Source organism: Xiphophorus hellerii, chromosome 22 (genome assembly GCF_003331165.1).
Source record: "Xiphophorus hellerii strain 12219 chromosome 22, Xiphophorus_hellerii-4.1, whole genome shotgun sequence".
NCBI lineage: Eukaryota > Metazoa > Chordata > Actinopteri > Cyprinodontiformes > Poeciliidae > Xiphophorus > Xiphophorus hellerii.
This window is the reverse complement of record NC_045693.1, coordinates 6704137-6728416: the sequence shown is the minus strand read 5'-3', so window position 1 is coordinate 6728416 and position 24280 is coordinate 6704137. Positions and strand designations below refer to the sequence as shown.

Below are 24280 nucleotides of genomic sequence, written 5' to 3'. Positions count from 1 at the left end.
TTAGACATAATGCGGTGGCCTTTTTCAGATAATTAAAACGTTGGTGTTCATTATGGTCCAAAACAACCAAATCAACTCAGAAATGGAATCACTTGGAAAAACCCAGAATATTCTCTGACCGTGTCCTGACAAGTCGGAGCTGCTAGAGCAGATTAAGTTCCTGTGTGATGATTTAAAAACCAACTATCCTGAACACCCCTCAGTTTGAGACGTTGATGCTGCGCCCCTAACGTCACTGCAAATTAAACACTGTGGAGATTCTTATGCTTGGAACCGGATAACTGAGGTAATGTCTAGTTTCAAATGTGATAGGACAGCACGCTGTCTGACTCATAAGGTTACATATATTTCAGTCGATGACATAGACAGCTTCATTATCATTAATCTCATCAGTTTTTTCATTTATATCAAAGAGAAACAAACAGGATTATTAGGTTTTCATTTGCAAATTTTTTACAAAAGTCTGTAGGCTCTTGTGCAGAGCCTTATTTAAAAAGTTACTCATAATTAAATCAATCAAAGCTACACTGAGAAATAAAATATCAAAAATCAAATTTTTTCTGTTTGCTGTTCAGTTGGAGTTGAAACTAAAAGTTTAAACGACATTGCTCAACAGCTGCAACATTTCCTTTATTATGCAACAGGTGGCTTGTCAATCCCATAATATCACATGAAAAACTTGACATTTCAGAAGAGCTGTGTGTTCCTCAAATGTTTTTCCCTCTTTGGCATCATTTTACATAAAGCGACTGTGTGAAATGTCTAGATTCCAGAAGAGCTTTTTTTTTATGAACTGATTTGGTGTGAAAGCAGGAAATAAAAGGAAATACAAACTTTAGAAAAGTCCTGGTGTGTTTTCTTATCTGGTGTTTTGACTTGTTCATTATAGGGATCTTGGGAAAATAGAAGGAATTAATGACATTTCAGATTTTTTTTCTTTCAGTATTCAAACGTGGTGGAAGAAAAGGATCTAAATTAAATGTATAGGACTCCTTCTCCTTTTTCAACATAACATTACAAATCTTGCAGAGTAATCTTTCCTGTTTTTATCTTTTGTTTATTATCTTCCGGCTCATTGTGTTGGTTATTGTAACAACAGAGTGTGTCAAGTATAAATCTTCCAGCATGTGTGAGTAATAGGGTTGGAGCAGGGCTGTGGTCATGTGCGAAGTAGTTATTTACAGTCCAATTAACTTCTGCACCTCACTTTCATTCTTACCTCAACAGGCTATACTACCTACTCTTCTATTTAATAAATGAAAAATATCCTCTTCAGTAGACTGTAATGCAAGTCTTCAGTCAGAGGCGTCTTGAGAACCACTGTAATACCGACTGCTAGTGGGAATTCTCTGAAGAAACTTAGGTAGTACAATATTTAAATTCAATTTAGGATTAATAAAGTGTTTTATAAATGAATTGAATTAAATTTAGATAAACACCACCTGGTATTAAAACACCAATACAAAGAAAACTGCCATCTCAAAAGTAAATCACATAAAAATAGTAAAGTGCATTAAAAAAAGACCGTCAGCCTTAGTAAGCTAGCAATAGTTAGCCTTAGTAAGCTAGCAATATGGGTTAGCCTGGTAACTGAGGGCGACTGTTAGTAAATCTCTCTGGTTCTTTCTACCATATTATGTTTTATGTAAGTTTTTCAGCAACATATTCCCTTTCAGAAATTCTTTACCACATTGTGTGAATTTGGAAACATCTACTGCTGATAAATGTTTTGACTTTGTAGCTACAGGCTAAACATTTTGTGTGCTTTGTAGCCATGTTTGTTTTGTAGTTTAGGGCTTGTAGGCTAGCTAAAGTCATACAGCTAAAATCTCGAAAGAAGTTGTGGTATACACAGTATATACTTTGAAAACTGGGTAAAAAACTGAAGTTTACATGAAGAACTAATCGTGTGCAGATGTTTTGTGAGGGTAATTTATGACATTATTATGCTTCTGAGGTTTTTAATAGCATTAGCACTATGCCAGGCGTAGGCATACATCATTGTAACTCACAGATAATACAATCAAACTTTCAATCCGTTTTATTTTCTCTTTGCTTAGTGATTTGTAAACTGACCAGACATTGCCACAACAGATAGTCAGTAGTTTCAGTTGAGTTTGAAGTCTGGTTTCACTTTTTAAGTGGTAGGATTTGATCATTAATATAGTTCTGCTGTGCTTAAACAGAGAAGTGAATGTCTAGCTTACAACCAAATTTGTGATGAACATTTTGGTTTGGGGTCGAAGACAACTTAAAATGAAAGTGCAAAGTCAAGAGGAATCATAAAAATACACTGTTGTCTAGTCACTGAGGGGAAGGCATTCAAATTAATACTTTAAATAACACTATAAAATTGGAGTTTTCTACATATTATCAATTTAATTCAATTCAAAAATACTTTATTTATCCCAAACGCAATTTATACAAGTATCTTCAAAGAGCTGTTGTGGATGGTGAATGATATCTAATAGCAGTCAGTCCTCCAACGACTCTGAAGACGCCTCTGACTGAAGACTGTTGCTGTTTGAACTTCCTCTTTTCTCTCTGGTCCTGTTCTGCATCGATGAAGCCTCCTCTGGGATTTGGGGTAATAGTTCAGGTATTTTTGAGCTTTTGAGATGCTAACCAGCAGCTCTACTGTAAAACTCTGCCTCTACGTTTACGGGTCATAGCAACTGTCCAAAAGCAAAAAGGGAAGAGCAAAAATTCTATGTTTATGTTCAGAACCATTCAGATGTTTCTCATACACATCTATAATCTTCTTGCAAATATCTGGTGGCGTTTCTGCTGTCGATTTCTTCTGTTTACATGGATTCAGTATAATCTTTACTCTATATTCACGGTATTAGCAGGACCACAAACATCCACAAATACTGTAACTAAACTACTCAAGATTCCTCTCTAGAACCGTTTGTAACTGCCTATTAAAATAGTTCAAATACCAAATATACCTTGATATTCATTAATAAGCATAGGGGAAACACTTTGGGGTTCAGACCATTAGCACCAAGGGAAATAAATGCAGCTCTTCGATTGGCTGGTTTACAAATGCCAGCCAAGTAGCATTGTGGCTAGGTATTCCAGCTCTCATATTTAAAATATGCTCTACCAAAAATCCACAAAAACACAAATTTTCTGCCCATAATCTGGATTCAAGTTCCACAAATAGATAGATCTGCAAATGCTGAAATGTGAAAAATTGTCATCACTGTGGAAGTATTTGCTATCAGAACACCAAGCAGATATCAGCAATGATCCATTAACATGAATAAAGAATGGTTGATGGTACTTGACAGTTAGCATGAGGGAATATATGTATATATACTGTATATACTGTATATTGTATTTACTCCAAACTTTATGCTAATATTGTCACCAAACGTCTGTACGTTGGTCTCATCGGTCAAAATTAGATTGTTCAAATTTAAGGTCCTGTTAAGTTTTATTCTTTACATAGAAAAACATATACTTGTTTAGCTCTTTTCTTATAGTAATGAATTTGATCAGTGACCATGTTCACTGAGAGAGATAGATATAGTCTCACATTTCCCCTCTTAAAACGTTTTGTTTTTGTATCTTTGTTTTAATAAATTCAATAAAAATCAAAAAGAAAATTTTTACTTTCTTTCTATCAAGACTATGATAGTGTAAAAATAATTTAAAAAACGACATAGAAAAGACCAATTTATTATTTATTAGGAAATAAAAATTTTACCAAAAAAAAAAAGAAAAAATACAAATCAGTTAATTATCAAACCTTGTACAATATTAATCAAAACAGACACGTCTATTTAAGCCCCAAAAACCCTGTAAGGCAACAAGTAAGAAAATATAAACATTGACCAGTGCCAGTGTTGGTCCATAACCATATCCAATTAAGGAAACATCCCCAAACATTCAGCTAAATAAACAAAACAATAAATCATATAAAAGGGATGTGAAAGTACAAAACATATGTTAGAAATGCTCTGAGAACTCTGGATAACACAAGCAATCACTGACATGACATAGTCATTACAAAGGAGAGACACCACTCAATGTGCCTTCCTCAACTTCCTCAATGGAAATTTCAGTACCTTGCCAGTTCTTGAGTGTTTAAGCACGATTACTGCTTTTACTCTCAACTATGGCTAACATGCATGCACAGAGTGCACCTAACAGCAATGCTCTGCAACAAAAAATCTAAACAAGAAGCAGTGAAGTACTTTCAGTAACATCCAAAGAAATTAAAAGTGAAATTATACTGTTTATATATACATATTTGTGTGTTTTTAACAGACTAAATCTTATAACATTCAGTACTCGATATGCTGACAGTGAATTCAACTTTGCATAATGAACAAAAAGAAACACAGTACATTCACTTCTTCAAATATTTTAACTTTGTCCTGGAAGACGTTATCCAGCTGTTAAATCAACTCACCAGTACCAGTCTAAAGACTGGTTTGTCCCTACAGAAACCAGCTAAATCCACGTTAGCCAACTTAAACTGACCAGTTTCAGTTCCAGTCACCTACGGCAAGCTACATGGACACTTTCTGCATCTCCTCCAGCGTCACAAATTATCAAAAGTTAAATCAGGAATCAAGATGTCTTACTTGATTCACTTAGGAAAGAATACCTTTTTTTGGTGGGAAAGCTCTTCTAAAACGATAAATTGTACCGTTTTCAAACAATATCTGGTTCTGGATCCAACTGACTGCCGAAGCCGGTTGAGTACCAACCCAGACCGACGCCAGGCGAGCCTCATGGGGCCAGTGCAAACTGGCTTTGCAAAGCTAAACAGATTCTCCTGATAAAAACCAACCGTTTCTCTTTACTTATTTACCCTGCGGAGAAGATTTGGCCCAGTCGGCCAGATTTGCGTAGCGGACCTCCGGCACCATCCCAAAAGGGAGATTCGCGAGCGGCTGGGTGACGCCGCCGACGTCGTGCCGCCTCGGATCCACGTTGGCGCAGTTGCTCAAGGGGCGAGGCAGCAGGTTGGTGTACGTATTTTCCTGGCTCTCTCTTTGGGATTGCATCAGAGGGCTGCCGCCATCTTGTCCGACAGAAACCTGAGGCTCCTGTTTACACTGGAAGACGGGCCCTCCAACAAGACCCTTCAGGAAATCCTCACTCGCCATTCCCTCTAGGAAGGGGAAAGAGCCCAGGCCTTGGGACCCGTCTGCCGGTACCGATCCGTTATAGTTGCTGGTGTTGTTGTGGGCGTGTGGGACGGTACCGAAGCCTTGCCATATGTTCTGGAGACCTTGACTCTGGTTGGCCATTTGGTTCTGGGAATCAGAGTTCAGATCGTCTCTTTGATGCTGCTGCTGGAACAGCAGCTGGGATTCGGACGGGTTCATCATATTCCCCGGAACGACCGTGTCCAAACACTGCAGATCCCTCATGGAGAGCTGAGGGAGGGCATTGTTCTCACAGCTGCCCGTGTCCAGTTTGTGCTGGTAACCAGTTCCACGACTCGGATGGTGCGGCCTGCTGCTGTTTGGGTGGTTGCCAATGGATACCGACGGGTTAATAGTGACCGTTTCCATCATGGGGGAGGCCGGATTGACCCACTGATTACTGAGCTGTACGTTATGAGCCTGTGATGTCATCATGGCGCCGGTGGCCTGGGCTGGCGGTTGGTAGGACGGGTTAAATACTGGAGTCTGCTGGGCCATGGACGCCGCAGTCTGCCTCAGGTACATGCCACTGTGGTCTGGGCAAAAAGAAAAAACAGATTTTAGTGGATGTTCATCTTTTATTCGCCTAAATAAGAGACTTTTACCACAGTAACATTTTTCAAGCATTTTCAAGGTAACTTTGGAGTGAAAACAATACAAATAAACTAAAAAAGAGTTTTAATTCACTGTTATATGATATAATTTAAGTTTAATATTTTTTTGTGGTAGTATTGTACACTCAACAGCAGGGACGAGGTAAACTAAATAAAGAAAAATTTCATGCTTTGAAATTCCTCTCTGGTCTGAGAACAAAACGCTAATTTAACAAAAGAATCTTGCAATTTTAGTAACTTTGTTTAATATGACGGAGAACTAAGGTCACACTAAGAGTAAAATAAAATAACGAGAATAAATATGTAACAGAATAAAGTCCTAATATTATGAATTAGTAATAAATAGTAATACTATTTACTGCTTATGAATAAAATACTATTTACTAATACTATGACTTTATTCTTTTAATTTTATTTTTTTGTTTACTTAATGTGGCCCAAATACTCCGATGTAGTTCAACGTAAAAAATAAGACAATCAATAAGTGATTGAGTCATTAAGAATAATAAATATCCATTACAATGAAACAATCCAAGCAAATCATGTTAAAGTTCCTCCTCAAATTAAACACTTAAACACAAATAAATAAATTTAAAAAATTCTGGCTAAGATTTCTAATAATTTCTGTATAATGAGAAAAAAATTTATCTCTTTTTATTATGTGTATGAAAAAATCTGGTTTCAACTGTGATGTTTTCCAAATTTAAGCTTTTAATGAAATGTTAGATTGTAGTTTACTGCAAAAACAGTGCAGTTTGAATCAGTCACTTTCTGGTACTCTATACAGAAATGAAACACTTTCCAAACCTAGAAACCACCTAAATGAAATTCAAGCCTCTGTATGAACACTGAATATAAAACTAGTCACCTTTCCTCGTGTGAGCCATTTGGCTGTGAGGAACAGCCTTTGGCCTGGGCATTTGAAAACCAGCCAAGGAACTACCTAAAGATGGCAGAGAAAGTGAGAAACATGATTATTAATGAATTTAACTGGAGTGAAATCACTGCAGCAGAATACACAGAATCACAGTTCATACCTGTGAGTCCCGATCTCTTAAACAAATCCTCTATTTTGCGTTTTTTCTCATTGTAGCCGTAGGGGTCTAAAGAGGAAACAGAAGTTTTCATGAATAATGGAGTCTTGTTTAACAGAAACAACGTGACGAGAGTTTCTTATCACCTTTGTTTTCGGGCAGATATCTGAAATCCATCGGTTCGCTGACTTCCTGGTCGGAGGGCCGGCGCAGCTGCATGTGCACGGTGACCGACTCGGTTATGTTGGTGTGGAAGTACGGCGGCGTCTTGAACACGATCGCCACTTGACGATGAACGTCGGCTTGGGAAAAAGAACCTCTGGCCTCCCATCCGTTGGAGGAGAAAAATCTCACCTCGATGTCATCTGTTGGGAAAAGAGTTGATGGGATGACGGGATGATAGTAGCAATACATAATCCAGTCTGACCTTTCACAAAACCTAAGAGTTACTTTCTGAAACTTTCCCTAAAGTAATGAGGAAATTCTGCAAAAGCAACATCCAATTTCTAGGTACGTTTTTGAAGCTAGTTAGTAAGTAAGCTCCCTGAAGCCAATCTGAGAATTCTGAGTAAGATCCAGAAAGGTTCTGGGTAAGTTCAGGAAAGTAACAATTAAGTTTCTGAAACACAACCTGTGCATTTTAATGTAGCCTCTAATTTTGCATTCATTCAGATACTTTATTGAAAGCAACACGCTAGTTCTGTAAACATAACCATTAGATTCATGGTACGTTCTGTGAGTTACGAGAAAGTAGCCTGTATATTTAGGTAAGTTAAATATATCTAAATATTTAAATATCTAAATAATTCCAGAACTTACTGGAAGGAAGTTCTGGAAGGAAGAACATGCAAACTGAAGGCACATTTGAAAAAGTAACAAGTTATTATAACTTGTAAGGTTCAAGCTAAGTTCTGAAAAGTCAGTTCAGGGAAAGAACTAGTAAGTTTTTAAGAACATATAAGATCAATTAATTTTAAATTTCCAGAAAATAACTGTTGAGTTCTCAAGTTTCCAGAAAGTAATATGCAAATTAGAACCAGAAACATGTAAGTTCAATTAAAGAACTAGTAAGTTCTCAGAAACATGTAAGTTCAACAGAACATGTAAGCTACTGAAAAAAACTGGCATGTTCCCAGAAAGTAACATGTAAGTTTAGTTAAATAACTAGTAAGTTTCCAGAAAGTAATATATAAGTTCAAGGAAAGAACTAGTAATATGTAAGCTCGAGGAAAGAACTACTAAGTTCTCTAAAAGTAACATAAGTTTGTGAAAACAGCTAGTAGGTTCCCATAAAGTATCATAAGTTCAGGAAAAGAACTAGTAAGTTTCCAGAAAGTAATGTATAAGTTCAGTTAAAGAACTAGTAAGCTCCCTGACAATGAGTTCCTGAAAATAACTATTAAGTTACCAGAAAGTAACATGTAAGTTCAGGAAAATAACTATTAAGTTCCCATAGTGTAACATGTGTAATATAATATAACCTGCGAGTTTCTAGAAAGCAACCTATCGGTCCAGGAAGTTCAGGCTGTTATGTATTGCTACTGAAAACCAGAATCAAATGCAAAGAGATGGGCACAAATGGTAATGAAGAGCAAAATGAATCAGTGGATTTGAAAGTTGGACGTGGAGAAAAAGATGCAAACAGAGCAGAAACATTAGAAATGCAACCAATGGTTAAGATAAACTGTTTAAGACTGTGGCGGTTTGTACCTTTTTGTACTTTGTCACACAGGAGGAAGATCTCGTCACCTCCTTTAACACTTCCACTGTTCCTGTTGACCCGACAAATCCGCAGCTCAGCTGTGTTTGGGGCCCCTAATCACACAGAAACAAGAAAATATACCATGTCCATACACAACGCTCTAGCAACTATTTATTAGTTGATTTTCCTTGTCGACTTTATTGAAGCTGCTGAAATTTGCACCTCGGCTTTGAGGTAAAAGCGCTGATGGTTGACAGCTGAGATCTAAGCAAGTAAAGTCACATGTGTGCTTGGGGAAGAGGAAGTGCTCCATGGTAACGGTGTTGTTTGAGAGCTGGTGTGTATAAAGAACTTCCTCTTTCTGTATGTGAAACCATGTTGAGAAAAAATAGACTGGACACATGCACAGAGGTTTTGTCACACTTTATGTGCAGCTTCTTCCCAGTCTCAGTGTTTGTGCGTTGTAAATTTAGACATTGGGTGAAGTGTATGAATTTACATAATATATTGCTTTAATGTTAAACCTGACATGTACACCATTTTGCATTTCCCTAAAACCAACTTCATGGCCACTCAGCGCTGTTTTTGATAGCTTCTAACCAGCTAGCATGGTTTTTGGTGTGTTTGATGGAGTTTGAGCTCAGCGCACTCACGGTTGTCATAGATTGGGTTGGTGACGATGGGGTTGAGTCTTCGGGTGTAGTGGCCGGTTTCGTCCTGCAGGAAAACTTGGATGCACAGGCGGACGACGTTCAGGTCGTACTCCTCCGTCTGCATCAGCTGCTCTTTGGGCACTGAGGCGACACAGACAAACACAAACATATAACCGACAGTCTTTAATCATCTGCACCAAACATTCTCTGCATTTGAACCTTTAAGTTTCAATGAAAGTAAATTTTAAGTTCTGGGTTTGGACGGGAAAGCAGCAAGTAACTTCCTGAAAATGGATCTGTAGGTTTTGGAAAGTAAAACTTGAGTTTCTGGTAAAGTAGCAGCAAACAATGATTTTAGAAATTTGTTATTTTATTAAGTATGTTTTGATGATTAATCTTTAAAAATTGGTACATTCTGCAATTTTTTTAAATATTAGAAGAACATTAAAATATGCAAATAAACAAATAACGAAATTCCTTTTATTGCCTAAAATGCAATAGCATAGCATTTCTTTTGTGATCATTTTCAGCAAAAAATGCATCTGCTTCTAACATCAACATGTGAAAAGTTCAGCCTTTTCTGCTTGATTTATCTAAATCTAAACTATTTTTTACATTACGCAATTAATAACTGGATAGTTGATGTTGTTTAATAGAAATTTTTTATTACAGAATTTGAAACAGGTAAGTGGTTTTGAGTAGAACATATTTAAAGACAATGTTTATTTTTTATCTTAAATGCAAAATGTATATATTGTTTGTACAGTTCTGGCTTAATTACTGCTCTTTTCTGAATGTGCAAGCTACAGTTAATGATTAATTCATTACTAAATTAGTTGACGGTTATTTAAATAGTCGATTAATTGTGATTAATCAGATTAGTAACCTGTAGAATATGTTCTGGGAATATAATCTGTAGATTATGACTAAAATACAGGAAAATAACTTGAAAATTCAAAAAGGTTCTGAGAAAGAAACATTAAAGTTCAAGGAAAACTGATTATTCTAAGGACTAATTATCTTTATAACTAAGACTATCACTTGTAATAATAATAATAATAATAATGATAACAATAATAATAATAATAATAATAATAATAATAATAATAATAATAATAATAATAATCCTGCACGATGTCAGAGCGGTAATACAGCGGTAATCTCACGCTGAGGCCATACATCGGAGTCTGCTCGCCGTACATCGTCTGCACTCAGACACACACATCTACATGCGAGCGTCACACATCCCGCCTTCACCGTCAACACACACACACACCTTGAAGGGAGAGCTCTCACTGAGAGACGCCCACGCAGCGACACCGACATCAGGCTTTCACATCTGCCTACTTTCTCTTCCTCCACCTCTCAATTTCTATCTCCTGCGCTCACAGCGAGGCCATCCCCGCCTACAACCTGTCACCACGGTGACGCCGCGCGACGTCACCTCAGAGTGGAAAAGAAGAGTCTGCGTGAGACGGTGAGCAAAAGATGAGGCTCCCTGCACGAGTGACCACGGTGGCTGTTGACGTGTGTGAAAGTGGTGGGACACGTCTTCTAAGACTTTCATAGCGCCTTTTTTGTGCATTTTGGCTGCAAGGTTTTTGAAGATTCCTGCGGCTACCTAACAGTTAAACACTTCACTGACACTCTGGACATTTTTAGCACAAAAGCTGAGCTCCGTCTTTCTCAGGCCTGTTGTGTTTTGCTCACCTCAACGTTGATCTGTTTACAGAGAACTGAGAAAATGTCTCTCCTGGCAATCAGGCGTCCTCGGTTACAATCGAACATCAATACTTTTTGAGGTTGACGTGAAGATTTAACCTTTTGATTAAAGCTGTTTGGTTAACAGACTCTCAGGCTATCCCAAACCTTCAGACCAACCCAAAACCCAAAAGCTCACTGAACCCTGTTTGGCAGCAACTACTTAAAATAGATGTAAAATATTTGAGTTGTAACTCAATGATTCTTTTATTTTTTTAGGGATTTTGTCGCAGATTTGCTGCTGTATTTGACCCGGTTTGAGCAAACGTCCAGTATTCCCATGTTGTAAGTTAAAATGTCTTATTCCACTGGGAGATTATTTCACTTGTTACTAGCACTCTTTAGTCAACATTAAGAAATTATTGACTTGAAACAAGCTCCTAGATTATGCTGAAACTTTACTTGTAAATTAGTTTTGTCTTATTTCAAATGTACTTAGATATTTGCACTAGAAACTGGACCAAAAATACTTGGAACCATTTTGTGTTTAAAACATGATAGTACGCTTAGAAAACTGTTGTGAAAAAGTTGGATATAGGTGGCATTTGAGCAAATAAAGCAGTTTGGGTTGTAATCCCAGATAAATTGGACATTTTGAAAAAATCTTACAGGTGTTCTTTTAGAGCAAACGCATCTGTTTTAGTTTGACGATTAAAAAAAACTTGACTACAAGCTTTAATATATTCCCTTTTGGATTCAGATTATTATGCTCCTCAAAAGCAACTGTTTTCTTCCAGTAGTCAAAAACAGGAATTTATCTGCTAAATATGTAAAAGAATAGCGATCAGTTTTACTGATAGGGAAGGTTTTCCAAATGCAAAGCTGCACATGCATATTTGCACACGTTTATTTTCTGGATGCCTATAACTTTAACTTATAGGTGCACCGCGGTGTGCAGCAGCAGCTCTGCTCTTACTCAGATTTATGTCGGGTCATCAGGTTCGTGTGCTTGTAGGTGGCAGACAAACACAAACACACAGTGGAGAAACTGAAGGAGGGAGAAATTAAACGGAGATGGAACTACAGACGGAACAAGCTGGGCTGATCGCTACTCGCAAAAGTGTTGGTGTAGTGCGCTGATCGAGGAAGCCGCTGGACAGGTGCACGAAAGTGTGTCGTAGGTGGCTGCAGTGGGGAGTGTTGGCGTGTGTGTGAGTGTGTGTGGTGGAAAAGAAAGCGGGGTCGCGATTAGCCGGCGTCCTGGGTTGCATTAAATTTGCAGCCAGGTTGTACGGAGATGATGTTGCCGGGGGAGGATCGGGGGGCAACGCGGATAGGGGCGGGTGATAGTTTGCTGTGGGGCACAAGTGGTTAGCGTGACTGTGGGAGACGAGTGTGAGAGCGAAAAAGAAGTGTAGGCAGGTGCCAGGTCTCACCACAAAGAGTCTCCACTGCGTGACTCATAATTTCTCCACCTTTTAGGATTTGCAACATTGTGTTTCTGTGTCTCTGGCGCTGAAGTAACCGTTACTAGGATATGTGCAATAGCTGTATCACCAAATGTTCACACAACAGGTCTTATAATGCTCAATTTCTCCCCCCTTTTTTTGTTGCTAAAATTATTTATTTTTATTTTATTTTTGCGAGGTCGTTTCATACAACTAATAAAACCCGACCGTAATGAGGATAGTGCGTCAACGAACGGTTTACGTAGGCAACATGCGCAGGAGAAGAACGTTGACGTAACGCGGCAGCGCACTGTTTACGGAAGTGACAACGGACGGAGCCGCTTATGGATCGATTTTTAAAGTTTAATCAGCAACGGAGCTGACAGAATGGACACTAAATCACAGCAAGACGAAGGGAAGTAATAAAAAGAAAGCATAACTAATTACAACGGTGGAGAATTGACAGACATTTTTGTAGAGAAGTAAATTTGGATCCACAATCGGAACTATTCGGAGGGGTGGTGACGTGATGCGCTTCAGATCTCTTTCATAAATTCATAATCATAACTTTCAGCCATTATTTATGTCCCAATTTACCGAATCCGGCCTTTTCTGGCGCAGAAGACGTCACATCAACGACGTAAAAGGCGGATAAAATGCAGCATTGTTTAGACTATAGAGGCTTTGAAAACTACCAGATATGTATCCAAATGAGTACCACATATGGGAGTGGCACAGGTCGGATTTTTATTGGTGTAAATATTGCAATTTGCAGTGAAAAATCTGGGTTGCATTTGCCTGCTGTGTGAACATAGCCACAGTACAAATATATAGAGGAAAGTATTGTGGGGATGATTAATAATTGAGAGAAATAAAAAAGGGGAAACACTGTCCACCAGCATCCATGTCTTAGTTTCACATGATAACTCCAGGCAGTGTTGCAATGTTGCACCATCCTCCTGATGTCTGCACAGGATAGATGAATTCAGAAACATGTCAGGCAGACGTCATTAAGTCAAAGTAGGGTAGCTTCCTCTACCATATCTGACAGCAAAACACAGAGATTCCCTTAGCGTGGTTTCTGTTCGGCCTCCTCGTCGTTACCCAAATGCCACCGTGGAACATTTTTCAGCCACGATAACGCACCTTGTACTCATAGCTGCAGAGTCGATGCTGCGCACATTTCTAGCGGTTTTACGAGCGTCAGGCACAAAGCAGTTTCTAGGTTTGTCAAACAACCTGTATATAATTTTGTTTTCTGTTGTTATTGCCTTAATATGCAAAAACAGCGTCTGTGGGAGTTAGATTAACTGTTCTGTTACCATACGGAGTCAAAGTTACCTTAAGAACATGGCATTAACTGTCAAGAATAATGGTGGCAGGATCGTGCTGTGGGTCTGTTTCATGGTTCCCTTAGCAAAATGCACCATGGACTAATTCTGATTGCATATTTCATTTCAGTAGGTTAGATTCCTGGCACAGACAGATTTCAAACAATCAGGATGTTAAAAAATTTAGAACCCTATGTTCATTATTTCACACAGGGTTGCAGCTAATTATTATTTTAGTAATCGTTTATTCTATTGATTATTCATCTAATTCGACTAATTGAATAAATAAACTGGTGAATTTTGATGATTTGCCTTTCAGTTATTGCATAAAAATACATTAAACAAACCAATATTTCCATTCCTCTTTACACAATAACATTTTATTGCCTGAAATTCAATAACATAGAATTCCTTTAGTAAATGTTTGATTATTTGTAGCAAAGGATGAATTTGCAGCTATTAGAATACTTTTAAGATCAACATGTGAAAAGCTCAGACCTTTCTGCTTGACTTAACATCAGTACAGAGTAGGGTTGATCTAGTGATTATTTTTGGATTATCTGATTAATCCAAAAATTAAGAGCAAGAAACAGCCCCGCATCATGATGCTGCCCTCACCATGCTTGACAGTTGGCAGTGTTATTAGGGTAATTCTGACCTCGTTTACAATAACTTTTGCACTCGGGTCTTGTTCCTTAAAAATCCCAACAGTTGTATGTTGTACTACTATTCCACCCTAAAACAAATAACTCAAATAAAATCACTAAAATCTCAAAAATGTATATGAAAAACATGATTAGCGTACGTAAACCTATAAACATCTTTGGTAAAACATCAGACTACAGCAGCAGACCACCCTTCCTCGACCCTATTTGATGTTTGCTTTTTCAATAATTTGAACATTTCGTGGTTGTAACCACATGCATTAGTTTCAATAACTAAGAACTTTCCTTCAAGGCTCATTCCTGTCTTGTGCTACAGGAGTGAGTATTGGCAGGTGTGTCGCCACACAACCACAATGAACTGAAGACACGCTCAAAAAGCAATACAGAAACAAGTTCCTGCGTCACAGCAACACAGGTGTCATTGTAAGTCATGTGTCATCTCCTGAGCAGGTGGAGATCCAAGTTTATAAAATACAACTAGGAATTCAAACAATTAATTAGTGATTAATCATTTATTAAATTAAAATTGGTTCCCAATTGATTGACTGATAATGTTTGGTTAGACTTTATTTTTAAGTATTGCAGTTTGGCCTCCATCCAGCAGAGGGCACCACTCTAAAGTGGAGCCAGATATATAAACAAAGATGGTGGAAAAAGAACGCCATCTTTGAGAATGGCGTTCTTTTGAGTGTTTTGAAATATGAACACCCGTCACACTGCAGGAGAACCCATCACAAAAGACGATTTACGGATGAAAATAAGAACTAAATGAATAAATTTTCCTATGCGAAAGCTATGAAAGTTTAGATTTAACGTACAGAAGAGTAATAAAGCAAAACCCCATGGATAATCAGCGGCTGAAGAGGTCAGCAGGTTTGTGTAAGAGCGTAAAGATGGTAAAACAAAAGTGTTGGGCATAGGGGAGGGGTACCGTCATATCTTCCCTCGACACAGGAAGCAGCTGAGTTTCAAAGCAGAAGTGAACTGATTTAAGTAGCAGGTCTCTGACTTCCAGCTGCCCGTTACGCTCTGCTGCAGCTACGCATGTGTCGAGTACAAGCTTCAAGTTTTGAAGAAAATCAAGACCCAATCAACACCAGGAAAGATTTTATACAACGTAGAGTTACAATGAGCTTTTAAAAATCAAGAAATTATAAATTGTTGATCCCAACAACACTGTAACTACTGTTGAGCATGGTGGAGGCAGGATTATGCTATGGGGCGGTTTTGAAGTATTGGCTCCAAAATAAACATTAATTCACGTAAATAATTTAAAACAGTGGTGCTCAAAGATCTAAGAAGGTATTTGCATAAGTTGTGAAATTCTTTTGGAGCCATTTCCTGACAACAGCAGCATTTTAGATTCAGATTCAAGTTCAGATTAGCTTTATTTTGGTAAATTTACAACATAACAAAATAATTAAACCCTATTTTACAAACTTTAATGCATATTATTCTGATCTTTTAGCCACAATGGCAAGAATTGCTTGGAGGAGTCAATGCAAGGTTTTCAAATCTAACCATAGTGGGGGAAGAATTATGCTGAGGGCTGATTTTCTACCAATGCTACTGTTGCATTGTATGAAAAAAGATAAACTACAGCGGTTTCCACGAGTAAACAGTTGGATTATTAGATCATGGAAATAATAACCTGCTAGAGGAAGTTACAGGCAGCTACAGGCTAAATGCTAATAGGAGTGAAGGTTTTATTTATATTACAGGAGCAACATGTGTCACGGTTTCATACGTTCAGGAGCTGTGAAAGTCGTCAGACTAGGTATGAGGATTATTACAGATGTAGACACAATGAATCAGAGCCAGAGAGCAAAACAAAAGCACGTATTAAATGTGTACTTTAGTTGAAACTAGATATAGAAGTATTACACATATAGAGCTGGGAAGAGGTCCCAAAATTTGTACTCAAGTAAGAGTAGTGATACTTCAACATGTTTTTACTCAAAGAAACGTAAAGAGTATGTTGTAAAATGTCTACTCAAGTATGATCAAATTATTAATCATTTAATATTTAAAAAATTACAAAATCAGACGGATCAAAATATAATGTTAAGTGGAAATTTTTGTATTTTAAGGACCAAAATGACAATAATTTATAAAAGTGACAAGAAATAAAATGAGGCAAAAAAAAAAATTTTCCAAATCAGTTTCTTTTAATAAAAAACTTATAAAACTTTAACAAAAACTGCAGGTGTGTGTCTTTAATTGGTGAATTTTTGGTTAAAATATGTTTGTTTTTCATTCAGAGGGTCGAAAAATCCTGAATTTTTACTCAAGTAAGAGTAAAAATACTTCATAACAAAATTACTCAAGTAAAAGTAAAAAGTACAGTAAAGTAAAAATGCATTTTTTCAAAACAAGCTAAAGAAGTAAATGCAATTGAGTAAATGTAACGCGTTACTACCCAACTCTGACGACAAAAACCAAAAGCTTTAAAGCGTATATGTCTAAATTAAAGCTGAACACAAACCTCCTATTTACCAGTCGTGTTTTACAGACCTGTAAAGCTCCCTACCCGACATTTATCATCATCTCTGAGAGCTGGGGAAGCCCCTCGCTTCAGCCCTCCCTCTTTTAATGAATCCTGCATTCCCAGCTCTCACGTGGCCTCCTGCACTGATCTGAATTGAGCAACTGTGACCAAGAATGGGGAAGTAGCTCAACGCCTGTTTGTACACGAGAACTGCTGCGTGTCTGCTCGGGAGGACCGCAGAATGAAAGAAGCACATAAAGGAAATGGCTACAGTGTAGATAGCACGGCGGCGGCAAGGCGGCGGATTTTCGACTCGATGGCAGGAAAATCTGCTCAGTTGCCTGAGAACTGGGTCAACCAAAGTTTGAAAACATTTCTTGTGAATTGTTTTGAACACCTTACTCGGTAGCAAAAGCAGGAAAACCAGAAGCAACAACCAGAAGAGCTCAAAGATTCACTTTTAATTTAGTAGATAAAAGGCTGTGGATTCTACAACGGGGAGGAAACATTACTTTAAACTAGCTTAAACCACTAAACCACTGCAAAAACACTGTTTTTTGTCTTGTTTCTAGTGCAAATATCTTAGTACACTTGAAATAAGACAAAACTTACAAGTAACTTTTCAACAATTTATAGGAGTTTGCTTTAAGTCAATAAGCCCTCAATATTGATGAAAAAATACTATTTTTGTTCACTTATTACATGGAAAAATGTCTTATTATAGGTGAAAAAAATCTGCAAGTGGATCTAGTATTTTTTATTAATATCAACTCAAGGATTTCTTGACTAAAACAAACTCCTATTTCTTTCTGAAAAGCTACTTGTGAGTTGGTTTTGTCTTATTTATGTATACTAAGATATTTGCACTAGAAACTACATAAAATGCTTGGCAGGATTTTGTGTTTTTGCAGTGTAAAACAGCTTTGTGGCACTGATGTAAGCAGATTGGAGAATGATCCAAACCTTGTAAAACTACTTTTACCAACAATAACCTTTTGGTCTACTCTTGTTTTTAACATTACTTCAGTCAGTTCAGGTTTGCAAATCTTAAATTGTTCAGCAGCAGCTGGCTGCTAACTTCCCTCATATTATTTGGAAATGCAAAAGCAGCTTCCCACACAAAGCTTTTTTTTATTACATAAATATTCTAATTTTTTCCTTGTTTTTGTAAGCATTTTGGTTACATTTAAATATTCTGAGTCTGATAATTTAAAAAAAGAGATCGGTTTTATTATGTTCTAGCATGTAAAACTTTTACAACCTTTTCAACCATGGCTACATCTGTTAGCCAACATTAGCCACCAGTCCAACAACAGCAGATAAACCACTAACAGTTTTGGCTAAAGTCATGTTTTGAATGCTTAAAAATAGGACTTAATAGGTAGAAGTGATATAATATTTATTTTCTTTTTCTAATGTAAAAAAGATGAAGAAAATTAGAAGGTTTTGGATAGCATAGCTTAGCATGAATCTTGATTTTAGTGTTAAGACTAATTAAACATTTATAGTTTGTATCATTCAAGCTCTTTTAGTACTTTGTAAAACAGTTTCTCTATTTTGTGTTGTTGAAAGTAAATTTTTCTAAATGTTTGATTTGTTGCTAAAAGTTAAATAGCTAACAGCTAAAGCAGTTAGCCTTTTGTTTCTGACCCATGAAAGATGGGTTATATCATAGCTTACAATCAAAGCAGTGTGCAAAGAAAACTTAATAGTCCCCCTTGTAACACTTAAGATGTGATAGACTTCAGAATGCATCACGTCACAAACGTCACGCAGAGAACAACAAATATTAAGCTAGCTTGGCCGTTAGCGCTTTATAAATTCGGTCTCTAAGAGCGAAGAGGGAGCTCTGAAGTTGGAACCGCATCTGAAAAACGATCTCAAACTAAACTGTTGAGCTAATGGTTAGAAAAACAGTTTTGTTTTTTTTAGCGAAATGACCAAGCTAACTACTGTTAGCAACTCTAGCAATAGCAATAGCAATGGAATTATGCCTTTAGATTGCCTCCAGTTAATTTTTAAACTTGAAAATCCAAATTATTTCCAACTACAAATGGAGAATGTAGCTTTACAATTCCTGCAATTACACCGGAAAAATCTCTTAGCAGTTGTTTCAGGTCACCTGAGAAAAGGTCACACTGACAAGCTAACAACCAAATCCTGTTTTCAGATTCTTTTGTGACAAAAGTTTACTGCTGAAAACAGGTCAGTGAAGATTATAACTAGTGTCGTATCGACTCCTTTTACTTCAAAACCAGGTTTCGTCAATGGCGAGACATGTGGAGAGCAAAGGACGAACTGATTACTGTAAGTTCTTGAAAAACTAAGAAGTGCAAATGAGATTTTCATAGAGCTATTTTCAGGAGAGGATTACGAGACGTTTGATTCTCAGAAGTGAGTTCTGACAGAAGGGTTTTTTTTTTCAGGCTTTCAGGACAAAAATGGATCTCTAAGCACAACATAACAAGATCTATTATGGTTTGGATAAACAGGCAACACCTCAGATTTGACCTTTGGCCCACATTATATTAGTTCTATCAAGTCTCTAGCTAATTTTTTTTGGCTGCTATTGGAGCCTGACCAAAAAAAGACTCAAAGATTTGTGATCAGGCCTGGTGACATGTTCCCAAAATAATAACAAACAGGAAACAAAACAGAAAAAACTTTGATTCGTATTTTCTCAAAGCGCACAGATGGAGCAGAGGCGCAACAGTTTAACTTTGTATCGTTTTTCTTTCCAATTTGTGAGTGAGAATCTACGAAAACATCCAAAGATCTCTAGAGATCCGGACAACAGTAAGGTGTTCCTTTTCTTCTTCTCCTGGTGAACCGATTTAAAACAGAGAAACTGTTTTTAAAGACATCTACGGATCTCACAAAGATTTAAACTCACATTTTTAATAAACACTTTATAAAAGACTTTCAATATTCTGAGCATTTATTAGGATTAGAAACGTCTATTTAATTAGTGTTAGTTTTCATGTTTGTTGTTTCATTGTTAAGTAATATTACAAAATTAGATAGTGGAAAATGCTAATATACAACAGAAACCACTTCAAAATGATCAGTTTCTCTGATTTTACTTTTTACAGGTTTATTTTTGAGTAAAATGAACATTGTTCTTTTATTCTATGAACTACTGACAACATGTCTGTGAAATTCTAAACAAAAATTTACTGTTTATTTGCAGAAAATGAGTAATGGTCAAAATAACGAAAAAGATGCAGAGCTTTCACACCTCAAACAATGCAAAGCAAACAAGTTCATATTCATTTATGAATTTGTTACTAATGTTTTAACTCAGGAAGTGTTCAGAAATCAATACTTGGTGGAATAACCAGGAGGTTTTCAATGGGGCTCTTAATGTTTTTTCCCCAGAGTTGTATTTAACCCTCAATTATGTGTTGGAATTATTGTAAATAAATCAATTTTTGATCAATACTAACTGTGTAAAATGTGTGCATTACTCCATTTGTGTAGTTGTGTCAGTTTCTGCAGAGAAAAGCGAACAGAGAGAGGTTCAGCGTAGCAACACGACTCACCGTTGAAGGGGTTGATCCCTCTGGTGATCCTCTGAAGGATGGCGTCCTTTACTTCCCTTCTCCTCACGCACTGGATGCCCAGATTCTGGAAACTGTCAAAAACACAACGATTAAGAAACAGCTGCTGCAACATCTTGAATTTAAAATAGACAAGGCTGATTGGACCACACCTGAGTGATGCAAGATTTTCAAAAAACAAAAAAAGAAAACACAACAATACGGTCGTGTTTAAAAGTCAAAGCGATGACGCAAATCGTCTCACCCGTCCGGTTGACTCGGTGTGTCATCTTCCAAGAAATATTCCACACACATTCAGATATTCATCAGGGATTTGGAGTCATTACGGTACGACAGGCAGAAGTTGTGAATTTATTTATAAAATGAACTCTGAGAGGGATATACAAATTTCATGCACTAAAACATCCTGACTCATTCACACTCTCACACACGCTCCAGTACTCGCACACAAACTTTGTTTTCTCTCTCTGAAGCACGGCAAATAAGGATGATGTCACTCGGGGAATTCCCATATTGCCATCTTCATCACAGACATGGGTTTGATAAATATGAGTTGTGTGTGTGTCGAAATGCGAGTTTGCCGTGTAAATCTGCTGTACGGGTTTGTTTTGATGCAGCTAGGAGGTCTTCGGTTTGCACACCGAGCCATTTTGAAACTGATTAACAAACCAAATGCTGCTGAAAGGGAACGAATCTGGAATGTGGCGATGTGTTGACACGGCGCCAAAGAGAAAGCGATTGTTTCTGCGACTGAGTGCTGATGAAGAGGGAGACTGAAGCAAGAGGTGGACTCACGCTATCACTCTGCGGTCGGGGCCGAACTCGGCCTCATAGAACCCGTCTTTGCAGTCCTTCCCCACCAGGTCGTGCGGATGCGGACGGTATGGCTCGTTCTTCGTCACCAGGTAGACGCGGACCTTCCCCTTACCGCAGTAGTTCAGGATCTGCAGAAAAAAATCAAAGTTTCCTGGGATCTGCGAGGGATTTTTAGAGAAACTCTGGTGCAGAGCAGTGGATTTTGTGGCTGACCTGCAGGCTGGGGTAAGTCCTGTTGTTGTCGGAGCTCTTTTCGCCGGGGATGCTCCCGGCAGAGCGACCCTCACACTTGTACCGGAAGCGCATCCCCCTCTGCTTGGGTTGCTCAAAGATCTGGACTGTTGGCTCAGCCACTGAAATGAGGCAAGAGGAAGAAATCTGAGTGACTTTTTTCTCTCCTGTTGGAGGAACTGGCTCTGCATTACATTCAGTTTGATTGATTGGGGACAAAAATTGCAACACTTGTTCCATTTTCTGGTGCGGTTCGCTTTCACACTGAGCAGTTTGAAAAACCCGTTTCTCGCCTGTGGTGGCGCTGCAGCAATAACTACAGAAGGAAACGATACGAAGACACTGAGTGCAACTTCCCTCTTCACGAAATGTAAACAAAACGGAGCAGCGTCAGATTTTAGCAGTTGTAGGATTTTGACCCACTTCACCATTTGTTCTGGTTGTATTTACCCAGAATGCCCTGCGCTTCAGTCCATTTCCTGCTTTTGGAGCAGTCTCTGGTTCGCTTGGTGTTCATATATGGTTTTGAACCGCACCAGAATCCACTTAAACCGAACTGAAACCTTGCTTTGTAGGCAGACCAGAGTTAGATTGTTTGGCCCAGAGTCCAATTCCCCAAAGAAACTAAACTTTTTACACAAATGGACTAAAGTTTGATTTAAAGTGAACTAAATAAAGTTGGTGTGAATGTATCCTAAGACTGCACCTCATTCTCAAGATGTAGGTTGGAATTGATCTAATTTATACAAATTTTCCAAACTTTTATAGCTGATTATTAGACGGGTAGACAGATGGACAACGGTACAAATATGAGAATACAAGATTTATGTTTGTATTTTAGGGAAAGATCTTTCCTTAAAATAATGGATTTTTTGGCAATCACCAAGCAGTTCTTGGTGATTGCAAATACTGATATTGTGAAAATAAAACTCTTCTCAAAAACCCCAACTACAACTGATTAAACCATCTCTTCCATTAATCATGATGGACAATGATCATATCTCCTACTCCAACATCTCTCTGTCTAACCATAGCAACTGACAGAGACTTAAAAAGAAACTGCAAAAGCAAGTGAGGTGGATTAGCAGTGATGGCGTCCTCCAGGACATGGTACTGTGTAATATCGTCTCTGTTGTAAAGATACTGAGCTGCTAGCATTTCAAACAGCAACAATCTTCAGTCAGAGGCCTCTTCGGAATCACTGCAGGACTGACTGCTACTGGAGCATCATCACCATCCACAACGACTCTTTGAAGATACTTTGAGAGGATTGAGACAATGTTTAACGGATTTAGATACGCTCACCACCATTTTTGCACAACTAAACTGAACAGACAGGCTTCTTTGCGGCTGCAAATCAAGAAACCGGAGCTCACTAACAAGTCAAACCTCATCCGTGTCGAAAAGAAAAGGCTTTTTTTTTTTTGGACTCCTCTGCTTGAAACAAAACTGACTGCACATGACACCCGTGTGAGAGAGGAACCAAAACTGATCTGAGAAGCATTTTTTGTTCTTCACATATTACACTGTTACAACCATACTAAGACTCTAAAAATCCAGTTTGAGATGACAGCTGAGCGACTCTTTCCACCAAACGGAAACAGATGCTTTTCAAACAAGCACATCAACAAATAAAGAAACATTTTTAGCATTTCAAACAAAAACGACTGCATGAAAAAAAAACAGCTTGTTCTACAGGTACACAGCTGATCCTGCAGCTTAAACCCGCCAAACCAAACATAAATGCATGAAATGTGAAGATAAGCAGTGAAAGAAAAGCACTGGCCATCACAAAAAACAAGTAGAGTCTGAAAAAAGTAATCCCTACCAGTAAAACAAAAGAGGAAGTGAAATGACACAGCATATAAATATAGATTGCTTTTTTAACACTCGTTGGTGGGAGAAAAATAGCAGCTTTTAAAGATAAAAAGAATAAAAAACAACAACACATTTAAATAAAGTAGACTTACTGAGATGTGGATCACCCTCTAGAATGGAGGGCATTAGAACTGAGGAGGGAAAATGCGAGATTTAGGGTCATATATTTAAAAAGTAGCAGCAATAAAATTTGATTCGGTCCGAAGTAGAGTGCAGATTTTGTTAGCTTAAATAAAATAAACAAACTGCAGCAAAGCAGCAGCTGAAATACTGCAAAGAAAGTAACTATTTGTATTTACTACTTCAGGTAAGACACATTCAACTTCTCCAGTTAGTATGTATTTCAGTTTTTGTTATAAATTAGTTGCGCTTACTTCGCTATGTTTCTACATCCTAACAGCCCATTCTACAAGTTCTTCTCATTATAGTGAATAAACACTGGCGCTTACTCACCGTCCATGGTGCGAACTAGTTCCCCGCTTTGAGTCGTGTTCTCCGGGTCGCGTTCCGTCGGAAAGACGCGGACTGAATGAGTGAGATCAACCAGTTTATGTTTTTCACCAAGAGGTCCAGTAGGGGGGAATTCCCCCCCTCCGTCACAGTTTTTCCCCAATGGACCAATCAGAAGCCTCGAAAGGCTCTGGAGAGGCGGGGCCTCGCCATAGTGCAGGATGCTACTAGCTGGCTAGCTAGCATTTCCGCATCACTGAGCGGCGATGACGAAAGGCTTTGAAACACCCCCGATCCTAAATGTGTCCGGATTATCATATTAAAAGAGTACGTATATGTATATAAAACTCACAATTTTAAATAAGTTAAAATATTATTAAAAAGTAAATTTATTTCAGAAACTGTATCACTAAGTGAAGCTTAACAAGTATAAGTATAGCACTAAGTATAGCTTAACAACATGCAGGTGGATATGATTTTAAAAACATATTTAAAATTAAAATATTGCATCATGCTAACAATAAAAAATACAGAAATCTAG

The 24280-nt window shown here is 37.8% G+C and overlaps 1 protein-coding gene across 1 annotated transcript; it reads right to left on the bottom strand.

Annotated features, from left to right (window-relative positions):
• Nucleotides 1-3678: 3678 nt before the first annotated feature.
• rel (v-rel avian reticuloendotheliosis viral oncogene homolog) lies at nucleotides 3679-23866 on the bottom strand. The gene is made up of 11 exons (XM_032553739.1): nucleotides 23743-23866; nucleotides 23382-23420; nucleotides 21394-21533; nucleotides 21160-21308; nucleotides 20347-20438; nucleotides 9172-9312; nucleotides 8527-8631; nucleotides 6963-7181; nucleotides 6820-6885; nucleotides 6651-6725; nucleotides 3679-5704 (listed from the first exon to the last, which is right to left on the bottom strand). Exons 1-11 carry the CDS (start codon nucleotides 23747-23749, stop codon nucleotides 4821-4823), a joined length of 1917 nt encoding a protein of 638 aa, XP_032409630.1. The 5' UTR covers nucleotides 23750-23866; the 3' UTR covers nucleotides 3679-4820.
• Between the last annotated feature and the right edge of the window lie 414 nt (nucleotides 23867-24280).